The following is a 17,500-nucleotide window of genomic DNA, read 5'->3' as shown; positions in this document are numbered from 1 at the left end:
GCAGGTGTCTAAAAACAAGTGTAAAACAAGTCTGAAATCAACAAGCACAAACAAACGAGCAAACGCAGTCGGCCAAATCGCGACAAACCTCAAAAGTGGCGCTTGCTAATGTGCCAACTGACAGCAGCTGTACTTCCCAAAGATAAACTTCAGCTCCTCTCCCCCTCCCCTCCCCTTCCCAACTCTGAAGCTACAAACTTTCAAATACAAATATGGCATATTTGCATTTTGATCCCCTGAGCACTACAGTGAATCCATTCCGCGCCCAGAAGGGGATCAGGGAGCATTTGTAACATTTGGGTGGAACGCTGTACTGGGTTCACTGTGACACTGGGTTCCCTGTGGCAGTAGGTTTTTGGGTTCCCTGTGATATTTGGGTTCTCTGTGAATATTTGGGGTCCCCGTGGCAGTAGGTTTTTGGGTTCCCTGTGATATTTGGGTTCTCTGTGAATATTTGGGGTCCCTGTGAATATTTGAGGTCCCTGTGAATATTTGGGGTCCCTGTGAATATTTGAGGTCCCTGTGAATATTTGGGGTTCCCGTGACAGTAGGTTTTTGGGTTCCCTGTGAATATTTGAGGTCCCTGTGACTGTAGGTTTTTGGGTTCCTGTGACACTAGGTTTTTGGGTTCCTTGTGATATTTGGGTTCTCTGTGAAAATTTGAGGTCCCTAAGAATATTTGGGGTCCCTGTGAATATTTGGGGTTCCTGTGACAGTAGGTTTTTGGGTTACCTGTGAATATTTGGAGGTCCCTGGGAATATTTGGGGTCCTTGTGACAGCAGGTTTTTGGGTTCCCCGTGACAGTACGTTTTTAGGTTTCCTATGATATTTGGGGTTCTCTGTGAATATTTGAGGTCCCTGTGAATATCTGGGGTCACTGTGACAGTACTTTTTTGTGTTCTCTGCAACATTAGGTTCCCTGTGACATATGGTTTATTGTAATATTTGGGTTTCCTGTGACAATAGATTCCCTTGTTACATTGGGTTCCACTTTAACATTGAGTTCCCTGTAACATTGGGTTTATTATGTCATTGGGTTTCCTGTGACACTGGGTTTTCTGTGACAGTTGGGATGACTGAGTTGGGATGCCTGTGACATTGGGTTCCACTGTGACATTGGGTTCCCCTGTGACACTGGGTTCCCTGAGGACATTGGGTTCCCTGAGACATTGGGTTCCCTGAGACACTGGGTTCCCTGTGACGTGGGTTCCCTGTGACGTGGGTTGGCGTAACATTCGCTTAACATGTGTTAAATATTACTCAAATTACTGTATAAATAAAAGCACATTATATTAAGGTCTCAGAACACTAAACAAAAGTGATGATTTTAGCAGAATCTAAAATTGAAAAATATCATCAGTAATCAAGAATTTATCCCTTTTTGTCAGAAAACCAATCATTGTTAATCAATCTGAGTACCATTTTTTATAGAGAGAGAGAGAGAGAGAGAGAGAGAGAGAGAGAGAGAGAGAGAGAGAGAGAGAGAGAGAGAGAGAGAGAGAGAGCATTCTCCTCAGTCTGAGAGAAATTAATTAGTTTGAAATTTGAAGTCCAAGAGAGAGAAGGAAAAGAAAAATCATTGATAACCAATTAATCGGATTTAATTTTCGTTCTTAACAAGTGAATCTCTCTCTCTCTCTCTCTCTCTCTCTCTCTCTCTCTCTCTCTCTCATGGTGCTAACTTTTCCTCTGATGGGCCTTCTATAATTACTTATTAAACTGGGTTGAACATTACCTATAAAAAAAATTCATTAGCTATTACATAACCTATATTGATGAGGACTTGCTTACCCTCTTCCAAAAGACTTAACGAAAACTGGACGGATATATGTATATATGTATGTGTATATATATACAAGAATGTATATATATACATGCATATAAATATATATATATATATATATATATATATATATATATATATATATATATATATATATATATATATATATATATATATATATATATATATATATATATATATATATATATATATATATATGTATAATATATACATATATATATGTATATATATATAGTATATTGTAATATTTATATATATATATAGTGTATATTGTAATATTTATATATATATAGTGTATACTGTAATATCTCTATCTCAATGGCAACAAAAAAAGGTCACAGAAGGTCATCATTCAAATCATGAGAAAAAGCACACTCAGCAATATTAAAAAAAAATAGGTCAAGGTCATCCTCACTCACCGACAGGTCGACGTCGTTGTTGTTGCTGTCGCCTCCTCCGGAATGGTGATTCCGGATGCCGCGTCCGCGATTGGTCCGGTGGTGTTCGGCTCGGCTCTCCCGGTCCGAGGCGCCTTCGCTCTTCGGCCCGCAACCCCAGCCGGAGCCGGTGGCGCAGTCGCTGTAGTACATGATGACGCCCACGTCCATCACGAACCAGACGAGAGAGGTCACCAGCACGATCTTGCAGGTGTGGACCCGTAGGCGCGATGATCGGAACATCTTGGTGGCTTGTGGTCAGTTGTGTTCCAAAATGGTGGTCGTGGAGGATTTGGGTCAGGGTAAACTTGTAGGACTCTTCAGGTTGGTATCACAGGGCAGGAATGGGAGACCAAAGGATCCTAGGGGTGTCTAGTAAGAGGTTTCGTAGGAATCTTCCAAGGGTTATCACAGGATAGGAAGGGGAGACCAAGAAATCCTAAGGGGTATTTAGTAGAAGACTTGAGTAATTCTACAGAACAGGCCAGTCCTTCTACCAGATCTCTAGGAGATTAAAAACAAAAAAAAAAAAATGGAAAAGGGAGGAAGAGGGATAAACGGGGAATAAACGGGATGAAACAGCAGTGGTTAATGAACTACGAAGGATGGAAGGGAGGTGACTGAGAGGGGAAAAGGCAGAGGGATGAATGTAGGGGGCTATAGCGTTTCCATAATTAGCAGTGTTTGCGCGAATCCAACATTATACTCGAGTCTTCTGACCTGTAAAGAAAAACAGAAAGAGAAAGATTTAGTATAGGTGAAATCTAACCTTACACGTTAGTCTTACTGACTATATTAGTCAATATAATAAATAGGTCATATTTTTATCTACTTATTAATTTATTAATTTACCCATTTTCTTTTATTTTCTAATAACTGATCCTTTTTTTCTGTATCTCCTGTTATATTCTGTAACCTTCTTCAAATGAACACTGTACTCTTTGCAAGCTTGAAGTCCAAGTCGATGACCCCTGTGGCTTGTTCCATATGAATAGGGGTTTATCTTCTGAATAATAATAATAATAATAATAATAATAATAATACAATAATAATAACAATAATAATAATAATATGTACACACACAATACTGGACCTGTCCTCTGGTCGGGGTCCTGACTGGTCTTTTTTCTTACAGGTTGAAACACCTGGGACCAATTATCTCACAGAGACAGAATAGGCATGGATCATACCAAACACACACACACACACACACACAACTTTTGTATTTCTGTATTTCCCTTTCCTTTCTCTTACTTCTTAATGAACACCATAATATTCTTTGGAAGCTTGAATTTCAAGTCAATGGCCCCTTTGGTGGGGTTCTTCCACATGAACATGGTTCATCTTTTGAATAATAATAATAATAATAATAATAATAATAATAATAATAATAATAATAATAATAATAATAATAATAATATCAGATATAGACATTAGTTTTGCTGAATAAAAACAGACAATGTTCCTCTGGGTGACAATGCTACCGAGAAACTCTAGACCAGGACGTTATCAGAGGTGCTACCCAGATTAAAAAGGGAATGGAATGTAAAATTTTGGCCAAAGGCCAAGCACTGGGACCTATGAGGTCCTTCAGCACAGATAGGGAAACAGAGTAAAAAGGTTTGAAAGGTGTAACAGGAGTCAAACCTCGCAGCTGCACTATGAAACAACTGTTAGGAGAGGATTGAGGAAAGTAAGATGGAAGAAAGAGAATACGAACGGAACTGCAGTAAAAGGAACGAAAGGGGGGGGGCGAAGGGACGCTGCAAACGCCCTTTAGTAAAGGGGAGAGGGGGGGATGGACCCACCCTTAGGGACCAATTTGCCCAAACTGCATCAGCAACTACCCTGTGAAGATTGAACGGTTCGATACAGAGACTGAATCAAAGCCTTGGCATAATGTTGCAATAATGTCAGGCTTTAGATAACTGATGAAAAATAATCCTAATTCAATAATTAAAAAATCGCCAGCAAGACTAATTATTATTGTCATCTCCGAAACGAATTAAAAAAAGTTATATAATTAATCTGGCCACAAAGACATGCGTCCATTTTCATGAACAAAGAAGTTGACAACGTCTAAACAAAACCAGTTTACCCAAAGTTAATATTTTTTTTTGTGGGGGGGGGGAAGTTTTCCCCCTAAAAAAAACTACCCCTCAAAGTGCATGCAAATAAAAAAATCTGAAAAAAAAAATCTGCCGCCGTTTCTCATTAAAAGTTTATAAGCATATTTTCTAGTCGCTGACGAAAGAAAAAAAAAATCACATGAAGATCCACTTTTTTAATTAAAAGTTATGGCGGAATTCATATTCTCTCTCTCTCTCTCTCTCTCTCTTTCTTCTTCTTTTTCTCTCGAGTGGCCCTCCGAACAAGGTTCTCTCTGTCTCTGTCTGTCAGTGTCTGCCTCTCTCTCTGTAGCTCTCTGAACAAGATTCTCTCTCTCTCTCTCTCTCTTTTAGTGGCGCTATGAACAAGTCTCTCTCTCTCTCTCTCTCTCTCTCTCTTAGTGGCGCTCTGAACAAGTCTCTCTCTCTATCTCTCTCTCTCTCTCTCTTAGTGGCGCTATGAACAAGTCTCTCTCTCTCTCTCTCTCTCTCTCTCTCTCTCTCTCTTAGTGGCGCTCTGAACAAGTCTCTCTCTATCTCTCTCTAGTGGCGCTCTGAACAGGTCTCTCTCTCTCTCTCTCTCTTAGTGGCGCTCTGAACAAGTCTCTCTCTCTCTCTCTCTCTCTCTCTCTCTCTCTCTCTAGTGGCGCTCTGAACAGGTCTCTCTCTCTATCTCTCTCTCTCTCTTAGTGGCGCTCTGAACAAGTCTCTCTCTATCTATCTCTCTCTCTCTCTTAGTGGCGCTCTGAACAAGTCTCTCTCTCTCTCTCTCTCTCTCTCTCTCTCTCTCTCTCTCTCTCTTAGTGGCGCTCTGAACAAGTCTCTCTCTATCTCTCTATCTATCTCTCTCTCTCTTAGTGGCGCTCTGAACAAGTCTCTCTCTCTATCTCTCTCTCTCTCTTAGTGGCGCTCTGAACAAGTCTCTCTCTCTCTCTCTCTTTTAGTGGCGCTCTGAACAACTCTCTCTTTCACTCTGTGTGTGTGTGTAGCACTCTGAACAATCTCTCTCTCTCTCTCTCTCTCTCTCTCTCTCTCTCTCTGAATAACGTCCCTTCACTCATTCATAAATAATATTCAGTGTCGACCTCTTGACACTTCCCCTACGATAATATTAAGTCGGATTATATGGTAAGATAATTAAGGATATAATCATACAATTATTATGGAAATTTAAAATCAATAGTAGCTACAAAGGTTATAATAATAATTATACTACCGGAACGTATTACGTCTCCATAACAGGACTTCTCATTTCTGTAGCGTAATGATCAGTGACTTTGTTCTACGATTATTCATAAAACAATCATAAATATATATATATATATATATATATATATATATATATATATATATATATATATATATATATATATATATATATATATATATATAATATATATACATTACATAATATAAATAATTATATATATATATACACACATATATATATATATATATATATATATATATATATATATATATATATATATATATATATATATATATATAATATATATATATCTTATACAGGATAGCACAACTGCAAAATAATCTGTAGTTCTACTGGGAATTAACAAGTAAAAAATGCGCCGAAGTTTCTTCGGCGCAATCGAGTTTTCTGTACAGCCGCTGCACCACATAATCAAGGCCACCGAAAATAGATCTATCTTTCGATGGTCTCGATATAATGCTGTATGGGCCGCGGCCCATGAAACTTTAACCACGGCACGGTGGTGGCCTATCCTATATCGTTGCCAGAAGGACGATCATGGCTGACTTTAACCTTAAACACAATAAAAACTACTGAGGCTAGAGGGCTGCAATCTGCTATGTTTGATGATTGGAGGGTGGATGATCAACATATCAAATTGCAGCCCTCTAGCCTCAGTAGTTTTTAAGATCCGAGGGCGGACAGAAAAAGTGCGGACAGAACAAAGTGCGGACGGACAGACAAAGCCGGCACAATAGTTTTCTCTAACAGAAAACTAAAAAGTCATTTTTCTCGTAAACTGATGACAGCAAATTCCTATATTTTTTGTCCGTGTTAATGGAAGTGGCCACAAAAATCTACTAAAGAATATTCTCTACAAAAAATGCTAAAGCATTTTCTCTGCAGAAATACACTTTGTATGAGACTATTAGAAAACAGTCCGTCACACGGTGAATATTTTACTTGGTAAATGTCATAACGTGACCTTTTCATCAATTTACACGGAGCGCAAATACGTGTACAAGTACAAAATGATGATGTTGAACCAAACGCGTTGCAGAACAGCGATACAGCAATACACGACAATACGTAATAATACAAGAAAATACAAGAAAAAAAAAACGGGAAAACAAAATACTGTCTAAAACAATATACTTATCTAATATCTATTTTTTTTTTTGCCTGAATGAAGAGAGGGAAACGTGGAAGCTGGTCTCCCCCCCCCAACACCCCTTCCCTTCCCCTTTGGATGGTGATAAGAGAGGGGAAGGGAAGAGGGAGGGAGAGGGGGAGGAGGGAGGGGAGGGGAGGGGAGGGAGGGGAGGGGAGGGGGAGGGGAGGGAGGGGAGGGGAAGGGGAGGGGAGGAGGGGAGGGGGGAGGGGAGGGGGTGGGGAGGGAGAGGGGATTTTTTTGCCCGAATGAAGAGAGGGAAATGTGGGAAACAGGTCTTTCCCCTCTTCCCTTCCCCCTTGGATGGTGATAAGGGAAGGGAAGGAGAGGAGGGGGAAGAAGTGAGATGTCCCAGGTGAGAGTTTTATCTGGAATATCGGTCTCCAATATCTACTACCTGTCCGGCCGCTCTCGGGCCATCTGCAACACCTGATGCTTCTTAAACAAGCTCGTAACCACATTGCCTGGGGATTGGTACACCTGCTACTCATTCTCTACCCATCTCCATCCCCTTCCCTTCCTCCACCTCCCCCCTTCCCCTACTCCCAATCCCCACCAACCAACCACCCCTACAGTATGCCATCCAGAAATAGCGCCAACTGCATGCATATATATATATATATATATATATATATATATATATATATATATATATATATATATATATATATATATATATATCCCTCCCATGTTTCATTCTGAGTCTATCACCTTGAAAGAAGAAGAAGAAGAAGAAGAAGAAGAGAAGAGAGAGAGAGAGAGAGAGAGAGAGAGAGAGAGAGAGAGAGAGAGAGAGAGAGAGAGGAGGAGACATTCAATTGGACAGATATATTTTCATATAATTTAGGTTAATATTAACAGAGAGAGAGAGAGAGAGAGAGAGAGAGAGAGAGAGAGAGAGAGAGAGAGAGAGAGAGAGAGAGAGAGAGAGAGAGTCTGTACTGAATAGATATATTTTCATAGGATTGAAGGCTGCACAAATGGAGAGAGAGAGAGAGAGAGAGAGAGAGAGAGAGAGAGAGAGAGAGAGAGAAGAGAGGTACTGAACAAATAAGTTTTCAGAGAATTTCGGGGTTATTTATAAATTTATAAAGACGCGCTGGGAATAGGATATATATAAATGCACTGCCATATCAATCCGTTTTCCTGGAAATTAAATGAATCCCACATTGTATTATTACAAGCCAGAAAAGTGCTTCTTCGTGCCGGGTAGCAGAAATTAAGAGAAAATAATTCATGAACTATGATATATAGAGAACAAGATACGTCTATAAAATTCGTCTATAGAATAATGCAAATGGTTGTTCAGTAGCTTGAAATTAAGCAAATAATTATTCGGTAGCTTGAAATTAAAATAATTATTCGGTAGCTTGAAATTAAAATAATTATTCAATAGCTGGAAATTAAGCAAATAATTATTCAATGGCTTGAAATTAAGCAGATGGTTATTCAGTAGCTTGAAATTAAGCAAATAATTGTTCAATAACTTGAAATTAAGCAAATTTTAGTAGCTTGAAATCAAGCAAATAATTATTCAGTAGCCTGAAATTAAGCAAATTTTAGTAGCTTGAAATCAAGCAAATAAATATTCAGTAGCTTGAAATTAAGCAACTAATTATTCAGTAGCTTGAAATTAAGCAAATAATTATTCAGTAGCTTAAAATCAAGCAAATAATTATTCACTGGCTTGAAATAAAGCAAATAATTATCCAGTAGCTTGAAATTAAGCAAATTTTAGTAGCTTGAAATGAAGCAAATGATTATTCAGTAGCTTGAAATTAAGCAAATAATTGTTCAATGGCTTGAAATTAAGCAAATAATTATTCAGTGGCTGAAATTCAGTAGCTTAATGTCCACAACAACAGCCTATAACTTCACTTTCACGTTTAATGTTCCTTCTCGAGACGTTACGTCCCGTTCTTCAGCAATCTAAGATTCTAACAAATGGAACTTTTCAACACTACGATTGTGACAAAATTTTATCTTTTTAACAATCTACGATTGTAACAGACGACTGAATTTTTAACAACCTTCGACTGTAACAAAAATTGAACTTTTGAGGAATTTACGATTGTAACAAAAATTGACCTTTTTTAACAATCTACGATTGTACAAAAACTGAACTTTTTGAACAATCCACGATTGTACCAAAAACTGAACTTTTTGAACAATCGACGATCGCAACAAAATTTGAACTTTTGGAGCAATCTACGATATAACAAAAATAGAACCAACTCGCATCAAGAGTAAATTAAAAGATAAAGCGTATACTACGTAATTATTAACACAATATCACCATCATCATCATCATAATCATTATCAAAATCACCATCACCACCACCTCCAACTCAGCGTGACTTATATACATATATGTATATATATCAAAAACAAGTGGCTTTAGAATTAATTCACTGGAGACCATCTACACGCTCGACCTAGACTAATTGAACTTATTAACCTACTCGGCCCAGCTCTTTATATTTAAATATTTGAACACTTGACCTCTTCGTTTTAATTAAAATATTTCGACTGCATAATCAAAAGCACAATGTCTGCGTTTAACAGATTCATATACTGAATACTGTATTAATGCTGTATTTGTGCGTTTAATAGATTCATACAATGAAACCTGTATTTCAATTGTTCCATATATTTGTAACATGAATACAAATTTCAAATATTACATACATAACTATAATTTGGATACAAAATTAAAGTATTTCATGTATTTATAATGTGAATACAGATTTCAAGTATTTCATAGGTTTCTAATATGAATGAATATTTCGAATATTCGATGTATCTATAACATGAATACAATATTTCAAATATTTCACGTATTTGTAAAATGAATACAAATTTCATGTATTCCATGTATTTGTAACGTGGATACATATTCAAGTATTCCATGTATTTGTAACAAGAATACAAATTTCAAGTATTCAATGTATTTGTGACAGGAAAACAAATGTCAAAAATTTCACGAATTCGTAAAAAAATAGACTTCAAGTACTCCATATATTTTTAACAAATACAAATTTAAAGTATTCCATATTATTGTAACATGAATACAAATTTTTAGCATTCCATTACAAATACAAAATTCAGGTATTTATGTCTTTGTAACAAATACAGATTTCGAGTATTCCATGTATTTGTAACATGAATACATATTTTAAAATATTCTACGTATTGACAACATGAAAAATTTAAAAGTCTGTCATATACCTGTTTGGGTACATGAATACTGTATTTCAGGTATTCCACGAACTCGTTACAGATACAAATTTCAAGCTCTCCACACATTTGTAACATTCACAAGAAATTCAGGCAATAACTCTCTACAGGTGCAAATGTCAGGTCAAGGTTTACCTGTCCGCTGAAACAAGTAAAAAAAAAAATTTTTTTGCCGATTTCCAATAGGGTCTATCGCCTTTAAGTCTTCCACCTTTCCATACTACAATAGGGGCCATCGACTTGAAATTCAGGCAATCGAGTTTTCTGTACAGCCGCTACAGCGCATAATCGAGGCCACCGAAAATAGATCTATTTTTCGGTGGTCTCGGTATAATGCTGTATGAGCTGTGGCCCACGAAACTTTAAACAAGGCCTAATTGTGGCCTGGCCTAAATCGTTGCCAGAAGCACGATTATGGCTAAATTTAACCTTAAATAAAATCAAAACTACTGAGGCTAGCGGGCTGTAATTTGGTAAGTTTGATGACTGGAAGGTGGATGATCAACATACCAGTTTGCAGCCCTCTAGCCTCAGTAGTTTTTAAGATCTGGGGGCGGACAGAAAAAAGTGCGGACAGAATAAAGTACGGACGGACGGACAAAGACGGCACAATAGTTTTCTTGCGCAGAAAACTACAAAAAATCAACTAATTAATAAATAAATAGAAAAAATATAAGTAAATTATTCAAATAAATACTATTTTTCTAAAAGTGAATAAAAACAGACTATTTACTTGTGGAGATCAGTTATTAGAAAAAAATAGATTAATTATAAATAATTAGATAAAAATATAAGAAAATTGTTAAAAAATAAAGATAGAAATAAATAGACAATTTTCTTGTATCTCATTACTTTTCAAACAATATAGAGTCTGGCCAAAGGCCAAGCACTGGGACCTACGAGGTCATTCAGCGCTGGAAAGGAAATTGAGAGGTAGGTAGGTTTGAAAGGTGTAACAGAAGGAAAACCTCAAAGCAGTTGCACTATGAATCAATAGTCAGAAGAGGGTGGATGGCAAGATGGAAGAAAGATAATACGAATGGAGGTACAGTAAAGCAAAGAACCTTTAGTAATGCCTACAGTGCACCCTGCGAGTAATGCAAGTCCACCACAAGTCAATGGAAGACAATGCTACACCATCTCAGTTCTCGAGAACAAGGATTACCATATATACGATCTAATGCTCCCAGAATGAAGCCTACCCCCATTAGCCAGCAGCAATGCCACTGTCGTAAACCTGATTGTATCTGCTCTCTCTCTCTCTCTCTCTCTCTCTCTCTCTCTCTCTCTCTCTGAAGACTCGTCAGCAAGCCACAGCTTCACGACAGGTCCATGATCATAAGCTTGTTCGCAAGGGATTGGACAACCCGTGTGAGTAAGATATGTGTACATACCCCACAAATCATTTTATCTATACATATCATATACGTATGTGTGTATGTATGCATGTATGTATATATATTATGTATATATATCTATGAGAGAGAGAGAGAGAGAGAGAGAGAGAGAGAGAGAGAGAGAGAGAGAGAGATAAAATATAAGCAGATAAACAAATATATAAATACAGAAGTATTTAATTGGGTATATATATATATACACACACAGTACATATATATATATATATATATATATATATATATATATATATATATATATATATATAACAAATAATATTAAAAATCTGTTTATACACACATACATATATACATACATTATATAATATATGTATATATATATATATATATATATATATATAATATTATAAATATATATATATATATATACACATATATATAAATATACATACATTATATAATATATATATATATATATATATATATATATATATATATATATATATATATATATATATTTATATATATATATATATATATATATATATATATATATATATATATATACCCCATCCAAAAAGAATTTCACTGGAACAATTTCCAAATAAAACCTCTCCACCTTTTTAGAATTTATATAATAACAATAACGTTCAAAATCGCCGAACGCAATATTCCATCTACTCACTTTTTTTTTACTTGTCCGTCCAAAACGGGTCACTTTGATCGCGAAAATAAAATTCCACCAAAAATATAAAAATGAAAATGCGCAGCGTATAAAAGCGAAGCTTCGACCTCTTGCGTAAACTCCATTCTCATACAAAAACTTGATAAGTCATTTTATCAAAATGGCTCTTCACATGTCGCCGGATTTGAAATGGGGGGAAAAATGGGTGACGTTTTAATCGACCCTTGAGAGAGAGAGAGAGAGAGAGAGAGAGAGAGAGAGAGAGAGAGAAGAGCCTAGAGAGAGAGAGAGAGAGGAAAGCCTACGCGAATATATAAAATCTGTTAAAGTTAATAAACCAGTATTATGCATTTGTTAAACTATCCTTTTTTATTTTATTAGTTGAAATGAAGCTCTCCAACTGAGAAAGAGAGAGAGAGAGAGAGAGAGAGAGAGAGAGAGAGAGAGACTTCGTTATTGTGAACACCCTGTAAACCATTTTGAAAGCTAGACACTCATCAATCAATGATGGACAAAACGATCAACCATCTCACAATTCGTCTTGGGTGAGAGTGAGAAATGAGCAGAGGAATTTAAGTTTTAATTAACTGAGGAAGAAAATCGGATTTAGTCCATTCCCATAACAAACGTTAAATAAAATAACAGGCTTTCTGAATAAGCTCCTGTGATATTCATTACCAAACAAGAAAAAAAAAAAAAATTTCTTCGGCGCAATCGAGTTTTCTGTACAGCGTATAATCAAGGCCACCGAAAGTAGACTCCGAAAGGTAGATTTATCTTTCGGTAGTCTCGGTATAATGCTGTATGAGCCGCCGCCCATGAAACTTCAACCACGGGCCGGTGGTTGCCGGTCCTATATCGTTGCCAGACGCATGATTATGGCTAACTTTAACCTTAAATAAAAATAAAAACCAATGATGCTAGAGGGCTGCAATTTGGTATGCTTGTTGATTGGAGGGTGGATGATCAACATACCAATTTTCAGCCCTCTAGCCTCAGTAGTTTTTAAGATCTGAGGGCGGACAAAAGTGCGGACGGACAGACGAAGCCAGCACAATTAGTTTTCTTCTCAGAAAACTAGAAAGAGATATCATCTCATTACCGATCTAAAGAGCAGGAACTCTTGCGTACGTATGTATGTTAAGCGCGCGCGCGCAGCACACCCACATCCCCAATAAATATAAAAAGTTCAACGACTGGAACCATGTCAGGATTTAAAAAAAATAAAACTGCTAAACCCTTGACTTGAAATGTAAAACGCTACGGAACTTCAGTCATTATCTAAAAGAAAAAGATGAAAATAAAGAAAAAATAGAACTTTACCCATACAAAACTTCCATTTGTAGAATGAAACAAATAGAAACTTAGTTAATTACACGGAAAAAAAAATCTTCAAAAGGGCACCATAAAAATGACTTGAAACGCAGCAACTTCAAAAAAATAAGCTAGGTTTAAAAATAAACCATAACCTTGGAAAAACGTCAGATATTTTTTCCCCAATATTCTCTGATGAATTATTCGTGACCTTGAGGACGATTCTGTCTGGCCGGCTGAAATATTTCGAGACGGAAATTCTCGAGGGAAAATCTCTCGGCGCATCGCAACGTCTCTCGGAGGACTTTCGGAAAACAAAAGGATAAATCTTGGCAAACAGTCACAGAAGCCATAATTCTAAGGTATCCGGGATTGAACGCTCGGTGTTTTCAGTTTTCTGTAAAAGGAAACCATTGTGCCGGCTTTGTCTGTCCGTCCGCACTTTATTCTGTCCACACTTTTTCTGTCCGCCCTCAGATCTTAAGAACTACTGAGGCTAGAGGGCGACCGAAAATAGATCTATCTTTCGGTGGGCTCGGTATAATGCTGTGTGAGCCGCGGCCCATGAAACTTTAAACACGGCCCGGTGGTGGCCTGTCCTATATAGCTGCCAGGTGCACGATTACGGCTAACTTTAACCTTAAATAAAATCAAAACTACTGAGGCTAGAAGGCTGCAATTTGGTATGTTTGATGACTGGAGGGTGGATGATCAACATGCCAATTTGCAGCCCTCTAGCCTCAGTAGTTTTAAGATCTGAGGGACGGACAGAAAAAGTGCAGACGGACAGACAAAGCCGTCACAAAAGTTTTCTTTGCAGAAAACTAAAAATAAGGACAAATCACTTTGATCCAGAAACGAAAACAATATATACAGTATAAGGCGTCAAAACAAATGAAAACAAGCTGTAAAAACAACTTCTTTTTTTTTGATACCCACTCTGGCATTCCTTCCACTTCTGCCTGGTTTTCATCTCCTGAACCATAAATCAAAGTTCAGCAGCCATTTATCTTCGCCCTTTTGTTCGCATTTCCGTTGTTTCTTCCCGCTGCGAATAATTTAGGGCTCTCTGCTCTGCTCTGGCTTTTAGAGACAAATCGTGATTCTATGCTGGTCTAGATGGAATATAGGATTTAGCCCAAAGACCAAGCGCTGGGACCTATGATGTCATTTAGTGGTGAAACGGAAATTGAGAGTAGAAAGGTTTGAAAGGCGTAACAGGTGGGGAAAACCTCGCTGTATGAATCAATTGTCAGGAGAGGGTGGGAAGTAAGATGGAAGAAAGAGAATACGAACAGAGGTACAGTAAAGGGAAGGAAAGGGGTTGCAGCTAGGGGCCGAAGGCACGCCGCAAAGAACCTTTAGTAATGCCTACAGTGCACCCCGGCATGAGGTGCACTGACGGCACTCACCCCCTACGGGGCGTTGTTGGTCCAAGATCCGCCAACATTCTCTTGCTGGTTTCTAAACACTTCAAGAGAAAGTCCTCATGAAATGGGGCATTCTTGATTGAAAATCATCACACGATAACTTACTACTCTTCCTGAAGAGGAATTCATATTGATATTCATTCTACAATGAAAATCACCACCTCATTATACTGAATACTTTCATTATTACCCACAGAACGTCTTGAAAAAAATTAACGAATAATTTCTTTGGTCATAAAGCACATTCTCCACAGCAATTTATATTACCTCTCTCTCTCTCTTGATCACTTTATCACCTTGAACATTATCCACACAAAGTCTTGGGAAAATGAACGAATTGTATCACAGGACACAAACTATTTAAGAAAAAAATGGAAAAAATGGAGCACCATTCCCCTAAAGCAATTTGCATTGTTCACACACTCTCTCTCTCTCTCTCTCTCTCTCTCTCTCTCTCTTGTTGTTTCCTTTCTGATCTAATTCCGCTATTATCCGCCCTCTCAGCCTCGCCTTCTCTTTCATTTTCCTCGCTCACCTCCCTCCTGAATAATACCCTTTTTGGCTCCATCATTACAATCCATCACAATGGTGAAGGAACTCTCACTCCCCTACCTCATCTGCCCCCTCCCAATCCCCCCTGTGAGATAAAAGGGTTCCATCCATCCATTCCCTCCTCCACAAAACCCTTCCCCTCCCCCATCCCCGAGAAAAAGGGGGGGAGGGGGACCACAATGGTGAAGGAACTCCCCCTCCCCAACCTCACCCAACTGTGAGATAAAAGGGTTCCATCCACTCCCTCCCCACTCAACCACCTTCCCCTTCCCCCATCCCCGAGAAAAAGGGGGGAGGGGGAGGGGGGCTTTCAGGAGTCCCTGCAATAATACTTCAAGGCCTGAATAGATACACAAATATTTTTGACGAAGGCTGATAAGAAAAGGGGCTTAGGTTCCTCCCTGTAAGAAGCTGTACAGGGGAACTAATGGTGTGGCGATTTGCTTGTTTCCTCAGCGTTGGAACTAAAGGAACGTGTATGTGAGTGTGTGTATGTGTGTATGTATGTGTGTGTTTGTGTGTGTACTTGAATACATACATCAACAACAGCAATAATAATAATAATAATATAATATAATAATAATAATAATAATAATAGTCTATCCTGTATGGAAACAATACACTAAGGAAAACATCAGACAAAATCACCACCTATAATAATAATAATAATAATAATAATAATAATAATAATAATAATAATAATAATAATAATAATTAGTAATAATAATGACAACAGTCTATTCAGCATGAAAAACAATAAACTGCTCAGGAAAACTTCAAATAAAATCACCACCCCTACTGAAGCATTCTTTAAATATAACGAAAGCAAAATGCAGGTTCGAGTGAACAATATGAAAAAATTTGAGCTTATGATGAAATGTATAGACATATATGTTAGGGAAATTATTAAATCTGGCATTTACTGTCCGTTACATCAGGAGAAATTATGAAAGCTCCAGGGATTAAAACACTGGTAAGGGATATTATTACCGTTAAGTCCTAAAACAAAAATAAACCTGTGATACAAGTACCTACACCTAATAACATTAACACTACTCGAGTCTTGAGGCTAAAAGTAAATCTTCCCTACAATTACCTACACCTAATAGCTTGAGTCTTGAAGCTAAAAGTAAATCTTCCATACAATTACCTACAACTAATAATACTAACACTACTTGAGTCTTGAAGCTAAAAATTACCTACACCTAATAATATTAACACTACTTGAGTCTTGAAGCTAACAAAGTAAATCTTCCATACAATTACCTACAACAACACTACTTAATAATACATAAATTACCTACACCTACTAATGAGTCTTGAAGCTAAAAGTAATCTCCCCATACCTACACCTAATAATATTAACACTAACGGAGTCTTGAAGGCCAAAGTAAGTCCCAGTCTTGACCTCAAAACACTACTTGAGTCTTGAAATCTTCCATACAATTACCTACACCTAATAGTACCAACATTACTTGAATTTTGAAGCAAAAAATGATTCTGTCGTCCAAGTACCCATACCCAAGTTAAATACATATGCATTTAATTCAAAGTTAAGAATCAAGCTTCCCATCAGTGGTCAGAAGATAAGACAAGATGTAGGTTGAAAACAGAAATGACACAATTGCTGGCAACTGAAATACCGGCAAAGGAAGGCAGTAGAGTGCCTTCAGAATCTGATATTCAGTGCAAATCCTCACGAGAGCTGGAAAGCACAGCAGTCGAATAATATAAGGAATGCCATCTTCTCAAAAGGAATTGACCAAGGCCAAGAGAAAGAGAAGGTCTGTTCACTTCCCCCCCAAAAACCCCCCATGTAGGCGGAGGTTTGTCTACCTCCTTATTGCGTCAGCAGGGGAATTGCCGTAATGAGCAGGTATACCTCTAAGATACGTCATCGCCTACGTGGTTACCCAGGTGGGAGGAGACTCAGCCAAATTGGGTAGACCTTGTCTCTCTTGGCCTTGGAATTTACCATTTCTATGTTCTCCTTCGACTGTTAATTCAAATGCTTTTAGCCACTTTATATATTATGCTTTTGCTTCTTCAAGGGTTTATCCAAGTTGTTTTCTTAGGTCAATGCAACTTAAAAACAAAGGAAGGAGTTAGACTATATAAATAAAACTCTTGTAAGATTATTTCAGGTCAAGAAAATTACAGAGTACAAAAAATGTGATTTAGAGCTTTTTGTTAAAA

At 37.5% G+C, this 17,500-nt stretch overlaps 1 protein-coding gene across 10 annotated transcripts in view; it reads right to left on the bottom strand.

The window, feature by feature from the left end:
• Positions 1 to 17,500, bottom strand: part of Pgant5 (polypeptide N-acetylgalactosaminyltransferase 5) — a 665,995-nt gene that overhangs the window by 38,067 nt on the left and 610,428 nt on the right. For all 10 annotated transcript variants that reach the window (XR_010851672.1, XR_010851673.1, XM_067096459.1 and 7 more), the window contains one exon: positions 2,225 to 2,962. Coding sequence is in view for 8 of the 10 variants with exons in the window: in XM_067096459.1 (XP_066952560.1) it covers positions 2,225 to 2,485 (261 nt within the window). In the remaining 2 variants the exon portion in view is untranslated. The remainder of the gene's footprint in view (positions 1 to 2,224; positions 2,963 to 17,500) is intronic.

This window comes from Macrobrachium rosenbergii, chromosome 53, assembly GCF_040412425.1.
Source record: "Macrobrachium rosenbergii isolate ZJJX-2024 chromosome 53, ASM4041242v1, whole genome shotgun sequence".
Classification (NCBI taxonomy): Eukaryota; Metazoa; Arthropoda; class Malacostraca; order Decapoda; family Palaemonidae; genus Macrobrachium; species Macrobrachium rosenbergii.
This window is presented reverse-complemented; position numbering and strand designations above follow the sequence as displayed.